The sequence below is a fragment of the Diabrotica undecimpunctata genome, chromosome 5, assembly GCF_040954645.1.
Source record: "Diabrotica undecimpunctata isolate CICGRU chromosome 5, icDiaUnde3, whole genome shotgun sequence".
NCBI classification, from domain to species: domain Eukaryota; kingdom Metazoa; phylum Arthropoda; class Insecta; order Coleoptera; family Chrysomelidae; genus Diabrotica; species Diabrotica undecimpunctata.
In genome coordinates, this window is record NC_092807.1 from 75,240,467 (window position 1) to 75,266,489 (window position 26,023).

The window sequence follows — 26,023 nt, forward strand, 5'->3', positions numbered from 1 at the left end:
TTTGCCGGAAAAGAGGAAAAATCGGATTAAAAAATCTACAGTTTTGTCGATTTTTCGGCAAAATGGTGCATAATTTTTTGCCACATGTATGGATTTTTTTAATCAGCAAGTCACCCTTAATCGAAATAATTCAAATTTCAAACAAAATATACACTTTTATTTTTTCGAAATTTTCAGCGAATACATACATACAAGTGGAAATTTTTCTCACGAACCGTTAGATGTAGAAAAATTTTAAGTATGGCAGAAGAACGAGCGGCCAATTTTATGTAGAAAATGTGTTTTCGCTTGACTCTCGGACCGAAATTGACGCCATTATAGCCGATTAACGAAATTTGATAAAAATCCAATGGTCTACAGTTTTTTCGACTTTCCGGCAAAACGGTTCATAATTTCTAGCCACATGTTAATATATTTTTAAACAGCAAGTCACCCTTAACCAAAGTAATTCAAATTTCAAACAAAATATTCACTTTTAATTTTCACGAAATTTTCAGCAAATACAGACATCCAAGTGGAAATTTTTCTCACGAACCGTTAGATGTAGGAAAATTCTGAGTATGGCAGAAGAACGAGCGGCCAATTTTATGTAGGAAATGTGTTTTCGCTTGACTCTCGGACCAAAATTGACGCCAATATAGCCGATTAACTAAATTTGATGAAAATCCAAGGGTACCCCTTGGAAAAATTTTTCCAAATTTTCCAAAAAAAAAAATTTTGTTTAATGTTTTGGTACATGCACTTGGTCCAGCTTATTCCAAACATGTGGTTTTTTCTGATCCCTTACCCCCAGTTTGCCGGAAAAAAGGAAAAATCGGATTAAAAAATCTACAGTTTTTTCGATTTTTCGGCAAAACGGTGCATAATTTTTAGCCACACGTATGGATTTTTATAATCAGCAAGTCACCCTTAATCGAAATAATTCAAATTTCAAACAAAATATACACTTTTAATTTTTTCGAAATTTTCAGCGAATACATACATCCAAGTGGAAATTTTTCTCACGAACCCTTAGATGTAGAAAAATTTTGAGTATAGCAGAAGAACGAGCGGCCAATTTTATGTAGGAAATGTGTTTTCGCTTGACTCTCGGGCCAAAATTGACGCCAATATAGCCGATTAACGAAATTTGATAAAAATCCAATGGTCTACAGTTTTTTCGATTTTCCGGCAAAACGGTTCATAATTTCGAGCCACATGTTTATATATTTTTAAACAGAAAGTCACCCTTAATCAAACTAATTCAAATTTGAAACAAAATATTCACTTTTAATTTTTACGAAATTTTCAGCAAATACAGACATCCAAGTGGAAATTTTTCTCACGAACCGTTAGATGTAGGAAAATTCTGAGTATGGCAGAAGAACGAGCGGCCAATTTTATGTAGGAAATGTGTTTTCGCTTGACTCTCGGACCAAAATTGACGCCAATATAGCCGATTAACTAAATTTGATAAAAATCCAAGGGTACCTCCTTGGAAAATTTTTTCCAAATTTTCCAAAAAAAAAAATTTTGTTTAATGTTTTGGTACATGCACTTGGTCCAGCTTATTCCAAACATGTGGTTTTTTCTGATCCCTTACCCCCAGTTTGCCGGAAAAGAGGAAAAATCGGATTAAAACATCTACAGTTTTTTTCGATTTTTCGGCAAAACGGTGCATAATTTTTAGCGACATGTATAAATTTTTTTAATCAGCAAGTCACCCTTAATCGAAATAATTCAAATTTCAAACAAAATATACACTTTTAATTTTTTCGAAATTTTCAGCGAATACATACATCCAAGTGGAAATTTTTCTCACGAACCGTTAGACGTAGGAAAATTTTGAGTATGGCAGAAGAACGAGCGGCCAATTTTATGTAGGAAATGTGTTTTCGCTTGACTCTCGGACCAAAATTGACACCAATATAGCCGATTAACGAAATTTGATAAAAATCCAATGGTCTACAGTTTTTTCGATTTTCCGGCAAAACGGTTCATAATTTCGAGCCACATGTTTATATATTTTTAAACAGAAAGTCACCCTTAATCAAACTAATTCAAATTTGAAACAAAATATTCACTTTTAATTTTTACGAAATTTTCAGCAAATACAGACATCCAAGTGGAAATTTTTCTCACGAACCGTTAGATGTAGGAAAATTCTGAGTATGGCAGAAGAACGAGCGGCCAATTTTATGTAGGAAATGTGTTTTCGCTTGACTCTCGGACCAAAATTGACGCCAATATAGCCGATTAACTAAATTTGATAAAAATCCAAGGGTACCTCCTTGGAAAATTTTTTCCAAATTTTCCAAAAAAAAAAATTTTGTTTAATGTTTTGGTACATGCACTTGGTCCAGCTTATTCCAAACATGTGGTTTTTTCTGATCCCTTACCCCCAGTTTGCCGGAAAAGAGGAAAAATCGGATTAAAAAATCTACAGTTTTTTCGATTTTTCGGCAAAACGGTGCATAATTTTTAGCCAGATGTATGGATTTTTTTAATCAGCAAGTCACCCTTAATCGAAATAATTCAAATTTCAAACAAAATATGCACTTTTAATTTTTTCGAAATTTTCAGCGAATACATACATCCAAGTGGAAATTTTTCTCACGAACCGTTAGACGTAGGAAAAGTCTGAGTATGGCAGAAGAACGAGCGGCCAATTTTATGTAGGAAATGTGTTTTTGCTTGACTCTCGAACCAAAATTGACACCAATATAGCCGATTAACGAAATTTGATAAAAATCCAATGGTCTACAGTTTTTTCGATTTTCCGGCAAAACGGTTCATAATTTCTAGCCACATGTTTATATATTCTTAAACAGCAAGTCACCCTTAATCAAAATAATTTAAATTTCAAACAAAATATTCACTTTTAATTTTCACGAAATTTTCAGCAAATACAGACATCCAAGTGGAAATTTTTCTCACGAACCGTTAGATGTAGGAAAATTCTGAGTATGGCAGAAGAACGAGCGGCCAATTTTATGTAGGAAATGTGTTTTCGCTTGACTCTCGGACCAAAATTGGCGCCAATATAGCCGATTAACTAAATTTGATAAAAATCCAAGGGTACCCCCTTGGAAAAATTTTTCCAAATTTTCCAAAAAAAAAATTTTGTTTAATGTTTTGGTACATGCACTTGGTCCAGCTTATTCCAAACATGTGGTTTTTTCTGATCCCTTACCCCCAGTTTGCCGGAAAAGAGGAAAAATCGGATTAAAAAATCTACAGTTTTTTCGATTTTCCGGCAAAACGGTTCATAATTTCTAGCCACATGTTAATATATTTTTAAACAGCAAGTCACCCTTAATCAAAATAATTCAAATTTCAAACAAAATATGCACTTTTAATTTTCACGAAATTTTCAGCAAATACAGACATCCAAGTGGAAATTTTTCTCACGGACCGTTAGATGTAGGAAAATTCTGAGTATGGCAGAAGAACGAGCGACCAATTTTATGTAGGAAATGTGTTTTCGCTTGACTCTCGGACCAAAATTGACGCCAATATAGCCGATTAACGAAACTTGATAAAAATCCAATGGTCTACAATTTTTTCGATTTTTCGGCAAAACAGTTCATAATTTCTAGCCACATGTTAATATATTTTTAAACAGCAAGTCACCCTTAATCAAAATAATTCAAATTTCAAACAAAATATTCACTTTTAATTTTCACGAAATTTTCAGCAAATACAGACATCCAAGTGGAAATTTTTCTCACGAACCGTTAGATGTAGAAAAATTCTGAGTATGGCAGAAGAACGAGCGGCCAATTTTATGTAGGAAATGTGTTTTCGCTTGACTCTCGGACCAAAATTGACGCCAATATACAACAATTACATATGTAGACATTCCAGCACTTTTGCACATCTAGAAAAAAAGTTAGGAAACTAATAAGATTTTCTAACAGGCCGTTAAATTTTTGTAATTGCGAGAGCACAACTATTACATATGTAGTCATTCCAGCACTTTTGCACCGCTAGAAAAAAAGTTAGGAAACTAATAAGATTTTCTAATGGTGCGTTACCTTTTTGTAATTGTGAGAGCACAACAATTACATATGTAGTCATTCCAGCACTTTTGCACCGCTAGAAAAAAAGTTAGGAAACTAATAAGATTTTCTAACAGGTCGTTAAATTTTTGTAATTGCGAGAGCACAACAATTATATATGTAGTCATTCCAGCACTTTTGCACTGCTAGAAAAAAAGTTAGGAAACTAATAAGATTTTCTAACGGTGCGTTACCTTTTTGTAATTGCGAGAGCACAACTAGTACATATGTAATCATTCCAGCACTTTTGCACCGCTAGAAAAAAAGTTAGGAAACTAATAAGATTTTCTAACGGTGCGTTACCTTTTTGTAATTGCGACAGCACAACAATTACATATGTAGTCATTCCAGCCCTTTTGCACCGCTAGAAAAAAAGTTAAGAAACTAATAAGATTTTCTAATGGTGCGTTACCTTTTTGTAATTGCGAGAGCACAACAATTACATATGTAGTCATTCCAGCACTTTTGCACAGCTAGAAAAAAAGTTAGGAAACTAATAAGATTTTCTAATGGTGCGTTACCTTTTTGTAATTGCGAGAGCACAACAATTACATATGTAGTCATTCCAGCACTTTTGCACCGCTAGAAAAAAAGTTAAGCAACTAATAAGATTTTCTAACGGTGCGTTACCTTTTTGTAATTGCGAGAGCACCACAATTACATATGTAGTCATTCCAGCACTTTTGCACGGCTAGAAAAAAAGTTAGGAAACTAATAATATTTTCTAATGGTGCGTTACCTTTTTGTAATTGCGAGAGTACAACAATTACATATGTAGTCATTCCAGCACTTTTGCACCGCTAGAAAAAAGTTAGGAAACTAATAATATTTTCTAATGGTGCGTTACCTTTTTGTAATTGCGAGAGCACAACAATTACATATGTAGTCATTCCAGCACTTTTGCACCGCTAGAAAAAAAGTTAGGAAACTAATAAGATTTTCTAACAGGGCGTTAAATTTTTGTAATTGCGAGAGCACAACAATTACATATGTAGTCATTTCAGCACTTTTGCACCACTAGAAAAAAAGTTAGGAAACTAATAAGATTTTCTAACACGGCGTTAAATTTTTGTAATTGCGAGAGCACAACAATTACATATGTAGTCATTCCAGCACTTTTGCACCACTAGAAAAAAAGTTAGGAAACTAATAAGATTTTCTAACAGGGCGTTAAATTTTTGTAATTGCGAGAGCACAACAATTACATATGTAGTCATTCCAGCACTTTTGCACCGCTAGAAAAAAAGTTAGAAAATTAATAAGATTTTCTAACGGTGCGTTACATTTTTGTAATTGCGAGAGCACAACAATTACAGATGTAGTCATTCCAGCACTTTTGAACCGCTAGAAAAAAAGTTAGGAAACTAATAAGATTTTCTAACGGTGCGTTACCTTTTTGTAATTGCGAGAGCACAACAATTACATATGTAGTCATTCCAGCACTTTTGCACCTCTAGAAAAAAAGTTAGGAAACTAATAATATTTTCTAATAGTGCGTTACCTTTTTGTAATTGCGAGATCACAACAATTACATATGTAGTCATTCCAGCACTTTTGCACGGCTAGAAAAGAAGTTAGGAAACTAATAAGATTTTCTAACGGTGCGTTACCTTTTTGTAATTGCGAGAGCACAACTAGTACATATGTAATCATTCCAGCACTTTTGCACCGCTAGAAAAAAAGTTAGGAAACTAATAAGATTTTCTAACGGTGCGTTACTTTTTTCTAATTGCGAAAGTACAACAATTACATATGTAGTCATTCCAGCACTTTTGCACCACTAGAAAAAAAGTTAGGAAACTAATAAGATTTTCTAACGGTGCGTTACCTTTATGTTATTGCGAAAGTACAACAATTACATATGTAGTCATTCCAGCACTTTTGCACCACTAGAAAATAAGTTAGGAAACTAATAAGATTTTCTAACGGTGCGTTACCTTTTTGTAATTGCGAGAGCACAACAATTACACATGTAGTCATTCCAGCACTTTTGCACCGCTAGAAAAAAAGTTAAAAACTAATAAGATTTTCTAACGGTGCGTTACCTTTTTGTAATTGCGAGAGCACAACAATTACATATGTAGTCATTCCAGCCCTTTTGCACCGCTAGAAAAAAGTTAGGAAACTAATAAGATTTTCTAACGGTGCGTTACCTTTATGTAATTGCGAAAGTACAACAATTACATATGTTGTCATTCCAGCACTTTTGCACCGCTAGAAAAAAAGTTAGGAAACTAATAAGATTTTCTAATGGTGCGTTACCTTTTTGTAATTGCGAGAGCACAACAATTACATATGTAGTCATTCCAGCACTTTTGCACAGCTAGAAAAAAAGTTAGGAAACTAATAAGATTTTCTAACGGTGCGTTACCTTTTTGTAATTGCGAGAGCACAACAATTACATATGTAGTCATTCCAGCACTTTTGCACCGCTAGAAAAAAAGTTAAGAAACTAATAAGATTTTCTAACGGTGCGTTACCGTTTTGTAATTGCGAAAGTACAACAATTACATATGTAGTCATTCCAGCACTTTTGCACCACTTGAAAAAAAGTTAGGAAACTAATAAGATTTTCTAACGGTGCGTTACCTTTATGTAATTGCGAAAGTACAACAATTACATATGTAGTCATTCCAGCACTTTTGCACCACTAGAAAAAAAGTTAGGAAACTAATAAGATTTTCTAACAGGGCGTTAAATTTTTGTAATTGCGAGAGCACAACAATTACATATGTAGTCATTCCAGCACTTTTGCACCACTAGAAAAAAAGTTAGGAAACTAATAAGATTTTCTAACAGGGCGTTAAATTTTTGTAATTGCGAGAGCACAACAATTACATATGTAGTCATTCCAGCACTTTTGCACCGCTAGAAAAAAAGAGAAAACTAATAAGATTTTCTAACAGGGCGTTAAATTTTTGTAATTGCGAGAGCACAACAATTACATATGTAGTCATTCCAGCACTTTTGCACCACTAGAAAAAAAGTTAGGAAACTAATAAGATTTTCTAACGGTGCGTTACCTTTTTGTAATTGCGAGAGCACAACAATTACATATGTAGTCATTCCAGCACTTTTGCACCGCTAGAAAAAAAGTTAGGAAACTAATAAGATTTTCTAACGGTGCGTTACCTTTATGTAATTGCGAAAGTACAACAATTACATATGTAGTCATTCCAGCCCTTTTGAACCGCTAGAAAAAAAGTTAGGAAACTAATAAGATTTTCTAACGGTGCGTTACCTTTTTGTAATTGCGAGAGCACAACAATTTCATATGTAGTCATTCCAGCCCTTTTGCACCTCTAGAAAAAAAGTTAGGAAACTAATAAGATTTTCTAACAGGGCGTTAAATTTTTGTAATTGCGAGAGCACAACAATTACATATGTAGTCATTCCAGCACTTTTGCACCGCTAGAAAAAAAGTTAGGAAACTAATAAGATTTTTTAATGGTGCGTTACCTTTTTGTAATTGTGAGAGTACAACAATTACATATGTAGTCATTCCAGCACTTTTGCACCGCTAGAAAAAAAGTTAGGAAACTAATAAGATTTTCTAACAGGGCGTTAAATTTTTGTAATTGCGAGAGCACAACAATTACATATGTAGTCATTCCAGCACTTTTGCACCGCTAGAGAAAAAGTTAGGAAACTAATAAGATTTTCTAACGGTGCGTTACCTTTTTGTAATTGCGAGAGCACAACTAGTACATATGGTAATCATTCCAGCACTTTTGCACCGCTAGAAAAAATGTTAGGAAACTAATAAGATTTTCTAACGGTGCGTTACCTTTTTGTAATTGCGAGAGCACAATAATTACATATGTAGTCATTCCAGCACTTTTGCACCGCTAGAAAAAAAGTTAGGAAACTAATAAGATTTTCTAACGGTGCGTTACCTTTTTGTAATTGCGACAGCACAACAATTACATATGTAGTCATTCCAGCACTTTTGCACCGCTAGAAAAAAAGTTAGGAAACTAATAATATTTTCTAATGGTGCGTTACCTTTTTGTAATTGCGAGAGCACAACAATTACATATGTAGTCATTCCAGCACTTTTGCACCGCTAGAAAAAAAGTTAGGAAACTAATAAGATTTTCTAACGGTGCGTTACCTTTTTGTAATTGTGAGCGTACAACAATTACATGTGTAGTCATTCCAGCACTTTTGCACCACTAGAAAAAAAGTTAGGAAACCAATAAGATTTTCTAACGGTGCGTTACCTTTTTGTAATTTCTAGAGCACAACAATTACATATGTAGTCATTCCAGCACTTTTGCAACGCTAGAAAAAAAGTTAGGAAACTAATAAGATTTTTCACCGTGCGTTACCTTTGTGTAATTGCGAGAGCACAACAATTACATATGTAGTCATTCCAGCACTTTTGCACCGCTACAAAAGAAGTTAGGAAACTAATAAGATTTTCTAACCGTGCGTTACCTTTTTGTAATTGCGAGAGCACAACAATTACATATGTAGTCATTCCAGCACTTTTGCACGGCTAGAAAAAAAGTTAGGAAACTAATAATATTTTCTAATGGTGCGTTACCTTTTAGTAATTGCGAGAGCACAACAATTACATTATATTTAAAAAATTATTTCTCACACCTTTTAGTAAATGTGGAGGATCATATAAAGGAACTACCCCTTTACCACCAATAAGAACACCAAAGAGACTATTATTTTCTCCTTTTCAAATAAAATATTGATTGGTTTCCTCATATAGCCTCTTTATCGCACCTACATTTGATGACCCTTGGTCGCAAATAATGGTTTTTACTAAAAGGCCTACTTGTTGACAAGCTAGCACAATTTCTTTAATGACTTTTACAAGAATATCTTTACTCATGCCAGATTCATTAAAGTAATATGCCAGAGGTTGTTTCCATTTTTTACATATACCCCTTGCCATGAAAACCATAACTTTGTCTACAATTACAGGCCTTCTAGTATGTTCCCCATTGTCTTGAAACCCCTCCATTTATTATATTGAAGTGTAGGATCCAAAGACATTTCATCCAAAATAATGCTACACATCTTACCACTCTCAGACATAGACTGTACCTTGTGCGATAATGACTCCATAATAACTGGATTTATGCCAGTATTAAAAGATATTTTCTTTAAAAGATTTATTAGGGTCTTTCTTGAAGGAGCTGCAAATAATTTTCTGAATAACTTGTAACCCTTCGGGCTTTGTTTCAAGAAAGATAAAAAAAGGATTTTCTCGTCAAGAGAATATCTCCTTCCTTTAGGTTGCTTATCCTGGCATCTTATTTGGGACATCATAAAATCATATGTTGGTTTATTTAAAGCTGCTTTTCAATAATCTCTAGAATAGGTAATATTTTCCATTTTCTTAACCTTTGCTCTGAGATTTAAACACTTAAAATTTAATCTTTTAGCAGATTTTCTCAAATTGGAGGCTATTCTATACAGCTTTCTTGCTTTGGGGGTAAGTTCTGATGTTCTTCGTACTTCCGTGTAGGCCAATAAGTTTATTTGTTTCTTTAAACCTAAAATAAATAAGAATGTTAATAAATACATTTTTTAATTTTTGTTTAATTCAAATATTCTGTACCAATTTATTTATTTTTAAGATATCAATAGTTAAGGAGAATGTGTGATTTGTTAAAAACGCTCATATTTGCAGTCATTGTATGCACTTTTGGTATTATTTTTGACATTTACAACGAAAAAAAATATATCATGTTCATTGTGGCAAGTCTCCTTTTCAACTGTTTGTCCCTTTTTTCATAAAAAATTTGCAAAGTTTTAACTAACCTTGAATTTTTTTATAAAAAAAAATAGGGAACATTTTGAAAAAGTAAGAAGGAAACATAGATATGACTACTTTTTTCCTGTTAAAATTCTCAATGGTACCATCAATCCATTTTTGCAAAAAATGTCACTTATCCTATTTTTAATGTACATACAGCCATTAGCAAAGTTTACTTACTTAATAGATTAGCAGCAGTAGACGTAGAAGGAAGTGGTGAAACATTCTGCAAGTGTCTCTCTACCTCAACAGATTCTTCTACTTCCATATTTTCTATCGGCAAATCTACCTCAGCAGATTCTTCTACTTCCATATTTACTCTCAGCAAATCTTCGCCTGCATGTGTTGACAAAGCAGCTGTAAAACAGTTGTTATATAGTGACCAGTAATAACTTAAAATTAAATATGATGTAACTTTGTAAAAATTGTAAGTAAATGACATATATATATATATATATATATATATATATATATATATATATATATATATATATATATATATATATATATATATATATATATATCTACGGCATAAAGTGGACTCCGCCCATGTTAAAATTCAGGTTCAAGTGAGCTCCGTGGTCAAGTGGCCACCGATATACGGAGCTCACTTGACCATTCCATAATATTGGCTCTGTCGATTCGTCAACATGTATAGTTTCACAATTTTTAAAAATTTTGTGGAGCCCCTAAGTAACCCTGTATCATGAATGTATATCGCTTAGTTCACGTGTATATATTATAGGGGTCGTTCAGATCTTGTTCCGTGTATATTGGAACCATAGGTATATCGGTTTAAGTAAGCTCTGATAGTTTGGCAACTATGGGATTAAGCCGTTTATTTCCAGCGTATATTCTAAACGGTTCATATAGACTCCTTACTTTTGTTATCATTCATACGCATTACAGTATGTAACAGATATGTGTACTACCAAATACCTGTTATTGGTAGGTACGTGCTTTTCTAAAAATAGATTTATAGATACAAAGGATTTCATTACCAAGTTGGATGTGTTTTTTCATATGCGAAAATTTCCTAATGTATTTTGTTAACGTGAGTATGTCTTTATACGTTTTATTTAAGAATCCGGTTAATAAGAACTTCTTTTATTGTTTCATCATATCTTATATACAGCTTTTTTATTATTTTATTTCTTCTATTTTATTATTTTATTTTTTTCTGGATTCTATTTCCTATTATTCTATTTTTTAATTCTGTATAGAAGGTTATCTCAAAATAAATATTTAAGTAATAAAATAGATATTTTTTTGTTAAAATGGGTAGTAGTGCACAAAAAAGGGAAGAATGATTAATTTTTCTAACATGAATTATACCACTTCACCAATATTACATATTTCTGAATGTTTTATCTCGTATTTAGGAGTAATATGTAATCAATATAAGTGGAGTTAGTGTCAAATTTGCAATAATCTTTATAAGTAATAGCTTACTGACTGTACTTTACATGTTCAGTTCACATAAATAAACCTTGTCCCTTCAAAAAGAGCGATTTGAACGGTAAAGTTAACCAAGAAAGTGTGATAAGTCTTGTACCACCCCACATGCACATAAGTTAACCGGTGTTTGCAGGCAAGAGTCCTCCTGGCAGATTTAAGGAAGATAACTACCATAAGGAAGTTCCGTTCGAGGGATCAGATGGAGAGGAGCAGCTTATTTTTGTTTGTATATCTTACAGATGTGTTGATATAGCCAGTTTTTCCTTGATTCTAGTCATAAAATAGGCTGGTATTCGTGGAGTGGATGTCACGAATCTGGACTTTGTTTTTTTGGACTGGACTGTAGCTACTTATCTTCGGATATTAGGTGGATTGATAGCTACGATATTGTAGAGCTTATGTATGGATGTGAGTCTTAATATTCCCTGAATTTGGCTGACTAATTTATAATTAATATTTTATAAGTTATTTAAATAACTATTTATAAACGGCATTTAGATTAACAAATACCACTCCTCATACCTGATTATTTTCGTACTTCTCTTCGCTGTGTTGGGCAAGATTTAGTATTTGTGACATATATGATCTAACCTGTCATATATAGCCACTTTTGTCTTTTAATTTGAGTTTTTCTTCTATTATCGGTTTATATTAAGGATCATGTACAGAAGTATTCTGTATAGCTGACAAAATAAATAGATATATTGGCCGATAGCTTTTGTGGTCGTTGGAGTTTTTGCCAGGTTTAAGCAAGGCAACAACTTTGTCTTTGCTTTGCTTGTCTAAAGACTTTGGATATTAGCCATTGTTGTATTTTTAGTTCAAATTTTATAGTTTTGTGCTCAGATCCTCAGCCAGGAGCCGTAATATTGTTCATTATATACGTGGATAGCGGATCCAAGCTCAACATCGTTAAAAAGTTCTCTCAGCTGACTGGTTTTGTTTTCTCTCATTATAAGTTTTTATGTAAAGTGGAGTGTCTTTATCTCTAGATATACTCTTAATATTTATACACATAATTAGAATAGTTGGTCCTAAAAAGCACCGATTTAACAAAAAACATATTGAACGGGTGATTTAAGAATTAACGATTACTTAATTATTCATTACCCAGGGTACGCCCGATTGCGGTGGTCTTATTAGTACTTCAATTTTCGTGAACGCTTCTACTTTAAACTTCATAAAAAATGACTAATCTTTCACTTTGCTGTTACTGTTATTTTAAGACTATATTTCGAGTCAGATTTGTATAGTAATAACTAGTCAATATATAGTCTCTATAAGTAAATGAGTTTGTGGTATCGGTTACAACTCATATATATATATATATATATATATATATATATATATATATATATATATATATATATATATATATATATATATATATATATGATCTACCACTGGCGCTAGCATTCATAGACTTCGAGAAAGCATTTGACTCCGTATACCCAAGAGCAGTCATAGAAGCTCTTGTCGACCAAGGAGTAGATAAACCATATGTCGAAACGCTAGCAAATATATACAAAGAGGCCACAGCTAGAGTAAGCATATATGAAAATACCCCAGAATTTCCCACTCAGAAAGGAGTCCGACAAGGAGACACCATATCCCCTAAGCTCTTCAATGCAACCTTAGAAAATATCTTCCGGAAATTAGACTGGAACAACCAAGGTCTATGTATAGATGGAGAATACCTAAACCATCTTAGATTCGCTGATGACATCATTCTAATTGCTAGAAGTCCTGAAGAATTACAACTGCAAATTAATGACCTTAATACAGCCAGCAATGAGGTAGGCCTAAAAATGAACCTAGCAAAGACTAAAATAATGTGCAATGATCTGATCGCCAACGTGGAAATAAAAATTAATGAAACCTCGCTAGAAGTAGTAGATGAATACATATACCTGGGACAGCTCATACATAAATCGGGATCACTACTTCCGGAAATCAACAGACGAATAAAACAAGCGTGGTCAGCATTCGGACGAAATTCCATAGTCTTCAAGTCCAAAATGCCACTATACCTCAAGAAGAGAGTATTTGATCAATGCATATTACCCGTCTTGACATATGGATGTGAAACTTGGATATTAAAGAGAGAAATAACGTCGAAACTCCAAGTAACTCAAAGAGCAATGGAAAGATGTATGCTAGGGATAACAAAGAGGGATCGTAAAAGAATTGAATGGATACGGAGGCAAACCCAGGTGACTGATGTAATCCAAAGAATAAAATCCCTGAAGTGGCAATGGGCAGGACATATGGCAAGAAGAACAGATAACAGATGGACCACTAGAACAACTATGTGGTACCCCAGGAACGCTAAGAGACCAAAGGGGCGCCCAAATCTCAGATGGGATTATGATATTAGAAAATTAACAGGAACAACGTGGTCTCGAATAGCACAAGATAGAAAAATATGGGCGCAAATGAGCGCAAATTATTAGAACAACGTATAACTAAGACATCGTCGAATAATAATAAGAACATAAAATAACATTGAAATAAGGGAGGCTGCACCGTAATTGGAAACGGTTGATAAAGCTGCACATGATGATGATGATGATGATATATATATATATATATATATATATATATATATATATATATATATATATATATATATATATATATATATATATATATATATATATATATATATATATATATATATATATATGTATATATATATATATATATATATATATATATATATATATATATTGATAATGAGGAAATAAACAGGTTAAAATAGGTGTATAAAATTTTACCTACATATTATATCGGCACCATTGTTCAGGAGATGGGTTTATCCCAGAGATCAAAGGTTACATACTTTTACAGGCGTCTTCTAGGTTCTATTTATATATTTTTATTACTAAAAAAGTGTATTTATAATAAAGGCCTTAAGCTATCTGTAGATTCCATGAATATTAGAATCTATGGAAATTAGCAAATTAAAAAATACAGACATAATTCTGAATGACCAACTTGAGACAAACAGTTATCCCCTCCTCAACTTATTCAGTTACAAAATATGACGTGTAAACGCATACCTGTTTAATTGTTAGATAAAATGAATTTCCATCAAGTAACGGTCGAATCTATCACTTACTAAAAGAGTACGAAAAGACCTGCTTATGCTTTAGAGGATTGGTACTTTAGTACAAAGTACCCTTTGCTTTTGCCAATTGCTTTGTCACTTTCTCAGCGATGGGTCTCCCTTTTGCTCATCAATAATGTTCCCGCTCGATATAGTTATTCTAAGATATTCAGATTTCACTATATGCTCTACATTTGGCTTTATCTCCTATTAATTTACAACTACGACGAAATCTTTATAATATATCTGATGCATTGATATTAAAGTGGAGTAGAATACTTGGTAGATAATATTTATTTGTTTTGAGTTTACTTATTTTACGACCTAGTACATAAAAAAATAAATACTTGTGTGCTCAGTGCTTTCTAAGTCTGTAAAACATAAACATGCTTCCATATTAGATTATACATTTATTAAGAATGTCCACTCTCTGAATTGAAGTTTTTATCTTAAAATATGACTGTGTCCCACAATCTTTCACAAAAGTTATTCTTTTCTGAAATTTTCTGAATAAGGTTCAATAGGTTTTTATATTTTGTTTTACGTTTTAATCTTTAAATCGGAGTTCATTTTTTGAAAAACTATAAACATGTGACAACAAATTGCTATATGAACGGCGTTATGCATCACTAGACCCAGCCCCAATTTCTTAAATTGTGGATTATGGCGCTTTCTGGTGGAAAAGAGGAACAACAGGATAACATCAGATGTAGACCAAATAAACGAAATTAGGACACGCATTGAAATAGCACGTGCATTATTTTTTAAACTTTAAAAATTTCTTTGTTTTCAGGATATAAAGTTAGAGCCTGAGAATGCTTCGATATTACGTGTTCCCTACTTTTCTTTATGGCTTGGAAGCGTGAACACTAAAACAAGTCCATCTGAATAAGTTGGCCGCCTTTGAATTTTGGTGTTACAGAAGAATTTTACGAATATCATGGATTCAAAGAATGTCAAACGTGGAAGTAACTAGAATGATAGGAAATGGGGCGGAAATATTATTAACTATCAAAAGACGAAAACTTGAGTACTTAGGACATGTGATGAGAGGGCAAACATACGCATTATTACAACTTATTGTGCAAGGCAAAATCCGAGGAAAGCGAAATGTGGGAAGACGAAGAATATTCTGGCTTAAAAACTTAAATGAATGGTTTGAATGCAGTAGTGTAGAACTTTATAGAGCGGCAGTCAACAGAGTCCGTATAGCCATGATGATTTCCAACCTTCGATAGAAGATGGAACTTAAAGAAGAAGATGGAAAAAGGCATAAAGTATCTACGTAATAAATCCCATTAACCTGTTAGTAACGGATAACCAGATATATTTAAAAAGATTAAGTACCTTTCTTTTTATTTTGGATTTTGAATTTTGCATAACTAGAGCAAGCGACTAATTTTTGTGTATTAGTTTTGGACCAAGCGCCTCTTGCGAGCGTTTTAATGATTGTAAATCGAATATTTGGCAACATATGTACATAAACGTGGTTAACAATGGTGACGTTGGCAACTTGTTGAGGCGTTTAGGTTAAGAAGTAGTGGCAGTTATTGCTTAAATTTTTCTATAATAGTCACATTACAGAAGAGCTAACACAGAAAGAGAATACTTAACAAAAGACATAACATTAAGTAAAATGTATGAATTGTATATTGAAGAAGCAGACAATGACCTTGTTAAATTTTCGTTTTACAAAAAAATTTTAAGAAAAAAGTTGAAAAAAGATACTTGTAGTAGATGTGATTGTTTCGAATTAGAAATTAAAAATTGCGCAGATAATGAACAATTAAGCGTTAAAAAAAGAAAAAATGTGCACTTAGAAGAAAGAAAGCTAGACATGAAGATAAGCAACAATCAACCAGAAGTGGAAACCTTTTGTTTTGATTTAAAGAAAAACTCTTCCCCTTTCGAGAATTCTAATAAATATTGTATATTATAAGCGTCAATTATGTATTTACAACCTTGGTATCCATAGCTACAAGGATAAAAAAAGGTCATTGTTATATTTGGATAGAAGGTGAAGCTGGTCGGGGAGCCCAGGACGTAGGCATTGGTCTTAAGAAACACATTGAAGAAAATGTTACTTCTGCAAAACATGTAATTTTGTGGTCAGACTCTTGTGGCGACCAAAACCGCAGCATTAAAATAGTTGATTCTAAAAATGATTTTGGAAACTCATCCTACCATTGAAAAAATTACATTACGCTATTTCTTTCCTAGTCATAGCTTTTACCCAATGGTAGTGATTTTGGAGATTTTGAAAATGCCCTAAAATTTCAACAACGTTTATATACCGTTGATGATTACCTAAACGTGATGAAAAAATTCCGTAAAAAGAACCCACTAGTAGTTCACAGAATGAAAAAAGAAGAATTCGTCAAGTTAAGAAGAAATACAAGCGAATCAACAGAAGAGACCAATTTAATAGATCTTGATAAAATATTAAAGTTAACAACTACAATTTCGTAAATATGGAACACTTTAAATATCTTAGATAAATAATCACGGTTAATAATAATGCCACTAAAGAAATACAGATCATAATTTAAACTTTTTACCTATTTTTTTTTGAAAGGAAATATTTGAAAGGAAAATAATAGGAAAATTGTTTTAACCTCATTATCATATCGCTACAAATCCGTATAGAAGAAGAACACATACTTAATAAAGAAAGCCCTTATAACGATATTGTTTAGGCAAATAAATTGCTTAAGGTAGATCGTACACATGCATAGACGCCAAGATGTCAAACTTGTAAAACTGTTATGGAAGGAAGTTAGCACAGAAGAATACCACTTGGGCGTCTCAGTATGCAATGAAGAGAAAACATCCAATCATATCTCAAAAAATTAACATCGTGAAGGTTCTTCTCTGAACCCCATAACAAATGGCTAATCTTTTACTTTTCATTAAAAATTTAAATTTTAATAAGTCACGTAAATAACGTTTTAAAAGTGCCTTTCCTGAGATAACTTTTTTTAAGCCTGGTTTGTTTGATTACATGTAATTGATTTGATAGTCCCCAACAGATGAGTATTGACTATAGGTAGGATAGCAGGTAGTTGAACAGGCATGTGTTGATAAATATGATGGGTCGGTAGATGGGTCTCATTATTCCTAAATCTGACCTCATGTTACCTTCCCCCTTCATTTGTGGAAGTCCTAAAGGCATTTTTTCTCTTGGGTCATCCTCCCAATTTAACTTGGCAATGTAGTTATTATAGAGCCTTTGGATATAGCCAGCGCAACTTTAGCATTGAGATTTAGCTTCTTACACGACGTTGTTGTCTTTATATATGTGTTTGGCCTTGGCATTAGTTCCGCTCGGTATTGGTTAGTACGCGGACCTTTGTAAGTCGGAAAATACTTCTGATGGCTTTTCTAGCGATCCTGATCTAATTAATACCTGAGTTTTACGTAAATTGTTTTGTTAGCGTTCTGGCCACATATCCACACATTAGCACTGGTTTAATCACTGTTTTATATATCCTGATTTAAGAAAGTCGTATTAGACCTCTGAATTTAAAAGTATTATAAGAGTTATATATACATCAGTTAGCTACCTGAATATTCCCTTTTATTTCTTATGTTACAACGTTATCTACGATATCTAAAATGTTGCAATCCTTTAAAATTATATGGGTCTATTGTTACGTTATGCCCTACTCTACGTCACCTCTTTTGTATGTTAAAGAACATTTATATGCTTTATTACTGACAATTAGACCGTTTTTTTTATGCTAATATCATTATTTTATAGTATTCTAATAATTTATGGATTAAATCCGGATAGCAAATTGATATTCTTCACTTTCTCGGAAAAATAATATTCTAACACACAAAATCCTATTAAATTGCCAAAACCTTCCTTGCATATTCTATTCACTCATGAGGGGCACCAGCAATATCAGTACCATAATAAGGCGTATAGTACTGGACTGGCTAATCGTTGGAAAATGGGAAGCATGAGTTTTAATGTTTTCGGGACTGCCATCTGTTAGCGGAGAGCAGAGATATTAGTACCAAGTTAATGCATATAGTAATCGTTGCTGGAACTTTATTATTATTAAACAACACTATATTTTCTAGTAAAATCATCATGACTTTACAGTAAGACAAATTTTCGAACGTTGGTTATGGAAACATCATGTACATACCACCAGGTTCCCTATGTCGATATCCAGCAAAATCGTTGTAATAAGGAGACGTTAAACAAAAATCCAGAGATAAAAATATGCACCAAGAAAGTCTGTTTTATTCAACAGTAGAATAAACTACAGATTCTTGATTTAAATAGTCAAAAAATCAATAAACAGCTTAGTAAAATAGAAATAACGCATATTTAAGATGTAATCCATTAACGGGCCAAGGTACAAAGCACTCCTGGCTAATGCTAATGATATGGATCTCATAAGAAACTCTCTCCGGTCCGCAAACATCTTTAACAAAGTGCACGAAAAATGTTTCACTTAAAATCAACGAAATGAAAACCGAATACAAGCGAATCAACAGAAGAGACCAATTTAATAAATTTAGAACAAACATTAAAGTCAACAACTACAATACATTGATATTTATGTGGCAATCAGCTGTAAAAGTCATTGCCTTTTTCGTGTCGTATCGTATTTTAGCATATCATATTTTGAGTGAAATTGATCCTAAATGCGTCTAATAATATTAAGTTTGTAAAACAGCTGTCCGTTTATGCTCATTTGTTCACCTTTTGTAAAACAGTCTGTGTAAATATAAGTGATTTATATAATCTTTTCATTTCGTAATCTTTTCGTTTTATAATTATAGTTCTCTTGCTTTTATTTTCTATGGTAATACATATACATACCCAATTCAAAAGGGAGAAAACCTGAGAGTTCTAAATTAAACATAAACATTATTCTCTCTTTCTCCTTATATGTTATATAAAGATCATCGTCATCGTATAGTCAGAACGGAACAAGATTCTATTGCCTTTTCTTCTTTTTGTCTTCCCTTTCCTATTGAAAATACAGCCAGGTAAATGACGATTTTAAAATTTATGTCAATATTTCTGAAATGCCTTTCCTTGGATATTTTTTTTAAGCCCAGTTCGTTTAATTACATGTAATTGATTTGATATTCCACAACAGATAAGTATTGATTGTAGGTCTCATTATTCCTAAATCTGACCATATGTTACCTCCTCCTTCATTTGTGGAAGTCTTAAAGGCATTTTTTCTCTTGGGGCATCCTCCCAATTTAACTTGGCAATGCAGTTATTATAGAGTCTTTGGATAAAGCCAGCGCAACTTTAGCACTGAGATTTAGTTTCTTGTACGACGTTGCTATCTTTATATATGTGTTTGATCTTGGAATTAGCTCTGTTCGGTATTCGTTAGTACTCGGACCTCTGTAAGTCGGAAAATACCTCTGATGGCTTTTCTAGCAATCCTGGCCTAATAAAGAGGGTTATATATATACATAAACATCAGTTAGCTACCTAAATATTCCCTTTTATTTTTTATGTAACAACATTACCTACGGCATCTAAGACGCTGCAATCTTTCAAAATTATATGGCTTTATTGTTCCGTTATGCCCTACTCTCGATCCTCTCTTTTGTATGTTAAAGAACATTTATTTGCTTTTTTCATTAGTGACTATTAGACCATCAGTCAGACTATCAGTCAGTCCACGGATTCTGGGGGGGCAAAATTCTGACATATTTTAGAAAACCATCGAACAGATATATATCTCTAAAAATTGCAACTTTCAATGCAAGAACCCTGCTATCAGAAGAAAAATTCATAGAAATGGAATCTGAACTTGATAAAATCAATTGGGACATTGTTGGAGTCGCTGAGGTCAGAAGGAAAGAAGAAAGCCTAACCACTTTAAAATCCGGTCACATTTTCTATCATGTCGGAGAAAACTATGGGAATGGAGGCATTGGGCTCTTTATTAATAAAAAACTAACTGAGAATATCATATCAGTAAAAGCAGTTTCCACAAGAGTTATACTTGCAAAATTACAACTAAACACCCGTTACTCCATAAAGATCATTCAAGTCTATGCACCAACATCGAGTCACGCTGACGAAGAAATAGAACAGTTCTATGATGACTTGTACACAGCTGTTTCAGAAGACCAAGAACATTTTACGGTACTATGTGGCGACTTTAATGACAAAATAGGAATAAGCACTGACCCAGCTGAAAATGCCCTCGGAAATTTTGGCACACCAGGTAGAAACGAAAGGGGCGAAATACTCTTAAATTTCCTATAAGAAAACAATCTATATTTAATGAATAGCTTCTTCTATAAGAAGATCCATAGAAGATGGACTTGGAAGAGCCCCTATGGTAAGACAAAAAATGAGATCGACTTCATCATCACTGACAAAAAACATATAGTCAAAGATGTTACAGTCTTAAATCAATTTTCGGTTGCAAGCGATCATAGAATGGTCCGAGCAACTGTAGAAGTCAATATTAAGCAAGAAAGACTGAAGATGATAAAAAGTAAAAAATTCAAACCTTGGATGCGCCCAACGAATGAACTTGAGTTTGAAAAATATATCACCAGTAACTTACTCAGAAATACAACAAGAGAGCCATTGAGCAGTGAAGAACTTTCAAATGCATTAAACATTCTTTCAAAGATAATTCAAGCTGAGCATTTCAGCTCAGAAATAAACTTGTTGAGTAAATCCTGCAAAATAAGAAAAGGTTCTATTAAATTTCTTTCACCATTTTTGGATGACAATGGTATCTTGCGAGTTGGAGGTAGACTCAAACATTCCCCATGGTCATTTGAAAAACGCCGTCCTATTCTACTTCCCAAGGATTCTCATTTCACTAAATTACTTTTTATACATGAACATAGGAGGCTTCTTCATTCAGGTCCCAACCATCTACTTTCATCTATCAGGGATAATTTTTGGCCAATTTCAGGCCGCAATATTGCTCGAAAAACAGTACATAATTGCATAACATGTTTCAAGGCAAAACCTTCTTTTCAAACCCCTACAATGGGTGATCTGCCCAAGGAACGGGTTACTCAAACGTTTCCTTTTCATTCAACCGGTGTAGACTACGCTGGGCCCTTTTTACTAAAGGATAGGAAGGGTCGCGGGTGCAAAACGTTTAAGGCTTGGGTTTGCCTCTTTATATGTCTTAAAACCAAGGCTATACATCTTGAAATAGCTACAAGTCTTACTTCCGAAGCATTCATTGCCTACCTCAAACGCTTTATAGCTAGAAGAGGGCGGCCTTTACAATTATTTTCAGATAATGGCACTAATTTTATAGGAGCCAAGAGTGAGTTAGATGAAATTTCAAGTTTTTTAACTAATAACAAAACTGAACTAGCCTCATTTTGTGCAAATGATAAAATAGCTTGGAAATTTATTCCAGCAAATTCTCCACATTTCGGGGGAATTTGGGAGGCAGGAATAAAGTCAATGAAGGTTCATTTACGACGAACAATGAAAAACAACTTACTCATTTTCGAAGAATTTCAAACACTTTTAGTTCAAGTAGAGTCAGTATTAAATTCCCAACCACTCTCACCTCTTAGTTCCAATCCTAATGATTTTAATCCTATCACACCAGCTCATTTTCTTATCGGGAGACCATTCACATCATTACCAGAGCCCGATCTTACGGACATATCTACAAACAGGTTATCTCGATATCAACATCTTCAAATGATGCACCAGCACATATGGCATCGCTGGTCCAAAGAATACATGGGAGAGTTGCAGCAACGTCAGAAATGGTTTTCTGACCCCTCACCCAACATACAAGTAGGACAATTAGTTCTAATCAAGGACATACGTTTTCCACCTCTATGTTGGCCATTGGGCCGTGTGACAGCCATTCATCCAGGACAAGATGGTGTAACTCGTGTAGTAACAGTGAAAACAGCCCGCGGAGAATACAAACGTGCGGTTAAAAACATTTCGCCATTACCGAACATTTAAATTTTCATTTTAGTTAAGGACTTACAATTACATTCTCTTTAGTCATAACATTTGGATTTTATTTTTATAATTTGTATATACATAATTTGTGTAATGTATTGAAATGTATTTCAAGGAGGGGCGCATGTACGCGCCAATCTCCCCTACTTGACTTTAAGTTCGGTGCTCATAGATGCTACGCACTTCGGTCAGCAGTCAGAGTTCACGTTCAGAACTAAAGACATATAAAATCATTGTGCTATCTTTAATGCAATAAATACAAAGCATTTATAGTGCAGTTTTATTTTAATCCAGCAAATACAGAACATTTCAAGCGTAAGCTACAAGGATTGAAGAGACAGAAAAACAAACAAAACTTCATATAATTTAAAAATTTAATCAAAAAAAAACTTATAATTCATTTAAGAAACCTTTTATGTTATCTAGCTCCCTGGAAATTGTATTGAGGACTTCTGTTTGTTCTCTTATTGCTTCAGTTTGATCCCAGCTATATGGGAAATGGTTAGATTTTTACATAATTTATAATCGTCATCTTCAGTGCCCTCAATTTCGAAGAGTTTCTTTATATGATCCCATTTAGCACTTCATATTGTGCCTTTCTCCATTTGAATTTTAAATTATATTTAAAAAATTATTTCTCACACCTTTTAGTAAATGTGGAGGTTCATATAAAGGAACTACCTCTTTACCACCAATAAGAACACCAAAGAGACTATTATTTTCTCCTTTCCGAATAAAATATTGATTGGTTTCCTCATATAGCCTCTTTATCGCACCTACATTTGATGACCCTTGGTCGCAAATAATGGTTTTTACTAAAAGGCCCACTTGTTGACAAGCTAGCACAATTTCTTTAATGACTTTTACAAGAATATCTTTACTCATGCCAGATTCATTAAAGTAATATGCCCGAGGTTGTTTCCATTTTTTACATATACCCCTTGCCATGAAAACCATAACTTTGTCTACAATTACAGGCCTTCTAGTATGTTCCCCATTGTCTTGAAACCCCCTCCATTTATTATATTGAAGTGTAGGATCCAAAGACATTTCATCCAAAATAATGCTACACATCTTACCACTCTCAGACATAGACTGTACCTTGTGCGATAATGACTCCATAATAACTGGATTTATGCCAGTATTAAAAGATATTTTCTTTAAAAGATTTATTAGGGTCTTTCTTGAAGGAGCTGCAAATAATTTTCTGAATAACTTGTAAACCTTCGGGCTTTGTTTCAAGAAAGATAAAAAAAAGGATTTTCTCGTCTCCTTTCTTTAGGTTGTTTATCCTGGCATCTTATTTGGGACATCATAAAATCATATGTTGGTTTATTTAAAGCTGCTTTTAAATAATCTGTAGAATAGGTAATATTTTCCATTTTCTTAACCTTTGCTCTGAGATTTAAACACTTAAAATTTAATCTTTTAGCAGATTTTCTCAAATTGGAGGCTATTCTATACAGCTTTCTTGCTTTGGGGGTAAGTTCTGATGTTCTTCGTACTTCCGTGTAGGCCAATAAGTTTATTTGTTTCTTTAAACCTAAAATAAATAAGAATGTTAATAAATACATTTTTTAATTTTTGTTTAATTCAAATATTCTGTACCAATTATTTATTTTTAAGATATCAATAGTTAAGGAGAATGTGTGATTTGTTAAAAACGCTCATATTTGCAGTCATTGTATGCACTTTTGGCATTATTTTTGACATTTACAACGAAAAAAAATATATCATGTTCATTGTGTCAAGTCTCCTTTTCAACTGTTTGTCCCTGTTTTCATAAAAAATTTGCAAAGTTTTAACTAACCTTGAATTTTTTTATAAAAAAAAATAGGGAACATTTTGAAAAAGTAAGAAGGAAACATAGATATGACTACTTTTTTCCTGTTAAAATTCTCAATGGTACCATCAATCCATTTTTGCAAAAAATGCCACTTATCCTATTTTTAATATACATACAGCCATTAGCAAAGTTTACTTACTTAATAGATTAGCAGCAGTAGATGTAGAAGGAAGTGGTGTCACATTCTGCAAGTGTCTCTCTACCTCAACAGATTCTTCTACTTCCATATTTTCTATCGGCAAATCTACCTCAGCAGATTCTCCTACTTCCATATTTACTCTCAGCAAATCTTCGCCTGCATGTGTTGACAAAGCAGCTATAAAATAGTTGGTATATAGTGACCAGTAATAACTTAAAATTAAATATGATGTAACTTTGTAAAAATTGTAAGTAAATGACATATATACTTATATATATATATATATATATATATATATATATATATATATATATATATATATATATATATATATATATATATATATATATATATATATATATATATAGGGTGGTCCTTAAGTAATTGTACAAAAAGAAACCGTGGATTCTACACTTGAAAATATTACGATTTAAGCCAAATTGCTTTAATAAAATGTTGATATTAAGAAAGATACAGGGTGTTAAAATGGAAATTTAAAATTTTAATTTTCGCTATAACTTTTATGTTTGTGAACATTTATGTATCAAAATTTATAACTGGGGACTGTTGAACATCATAAATTATAATTTGATGCATGCTTTAATGTAGCTAATAGAGGGCGCCACATATGCTACATATGTGGCATACATTTGCACTTAACTTTTTTGCTCTTTAAGTTACCGGTGTTTGTGATATAAAATATTAAAGATACATTGTTTTACCATAAAAAAGATATACTTGTTAATAACCTCAAAACTCAACAGTTTTCGAGATAATCGCATTTTACAAATCAACTACATAATTCAGATTTAACGCAATTACTCCAAGCAACGAAAGAAAATTAGACAAAAACATCAATACTTCTGAATTTTAGTATAAAATGCCTTTAATAAACTTAATAGTTAACGAAATATTAAATAAAATAAATATATTAGCAGGATAGACTAGTAGGATTTGAGAAAATTACAGAATAATTGGATTTTACATCAAACATTTTACGTTTTGTATTAAATTAAAGTCATAATCAAAATGTTTTATTTATAAACCAAATTAAGAAATAGTTAAACTAAATAACATTAAACTTTTTGTCAAAGTAAGTGTTCGATATGTCCACCATTTTCTTTAATTCATTTGTCAATACATTCCATAAAAGATCGTCTCATATCAAATAACATCAGTAGTTCTAAAGAAACTGCTGCAGTATTTATAATAAGTATTATAAGTATAATAATAAGCTTTCTTTTGGGATTTTTATGCATTACGTAATTATATTAGTATCTGACCATGACATGACCAAGGAATATGACTACCAGGAACAATCCAACGTTCAGGAATGTTGTATTTAAGTATGTTCTCACTACCCTCTCTCTATAATGTGGTGGTGTACCATCTTGCATAAACCACATATTTCGCCTTAAGTTTGATGACAATTCTTCCAATAAATCAAATAAAATCATTTTATAAAAATTCTAAATAAATCTCACCATTCAAATTACAAGGTAATTCGCATATCCGTAAAAAATAATTACCAATTGTTTTAAACCATACGTTTATTTAAAATTCATGTTTAAAATGCATGTCGGACTGTTTGGTGCCATTTGTAATTATTTTTTATGGACATGCGAATTACCTTGTAATTTGAATGGTGAGATTTATTTACATTTTGTGATGTGGGTATTAGTTAAAATAGTTAGG

The 26,023-nt window shown here is 32.7% G+C and overlaps 1 protein-coding gene across 1 annotated transcript; it reads left to right on the forward strand.

The window, feature by feature from the left end:
- Positions 1-21,389: 21,389 nt before the first annotated feature.
- Positions 21,390-22,343, forward strand: LOC140442293 (uncharacterized). Its single transcript, XM_072533368.1, has one exon. It carries the CDS (start codon positions 21,390-21,392, stop codon positions 22,341-22,343), a length of 954 nt encoding a protein of 317 aa, XP_072389469.1.
- Positions 22,344-26,023: the final 3,680 nt, after the last annotated feature.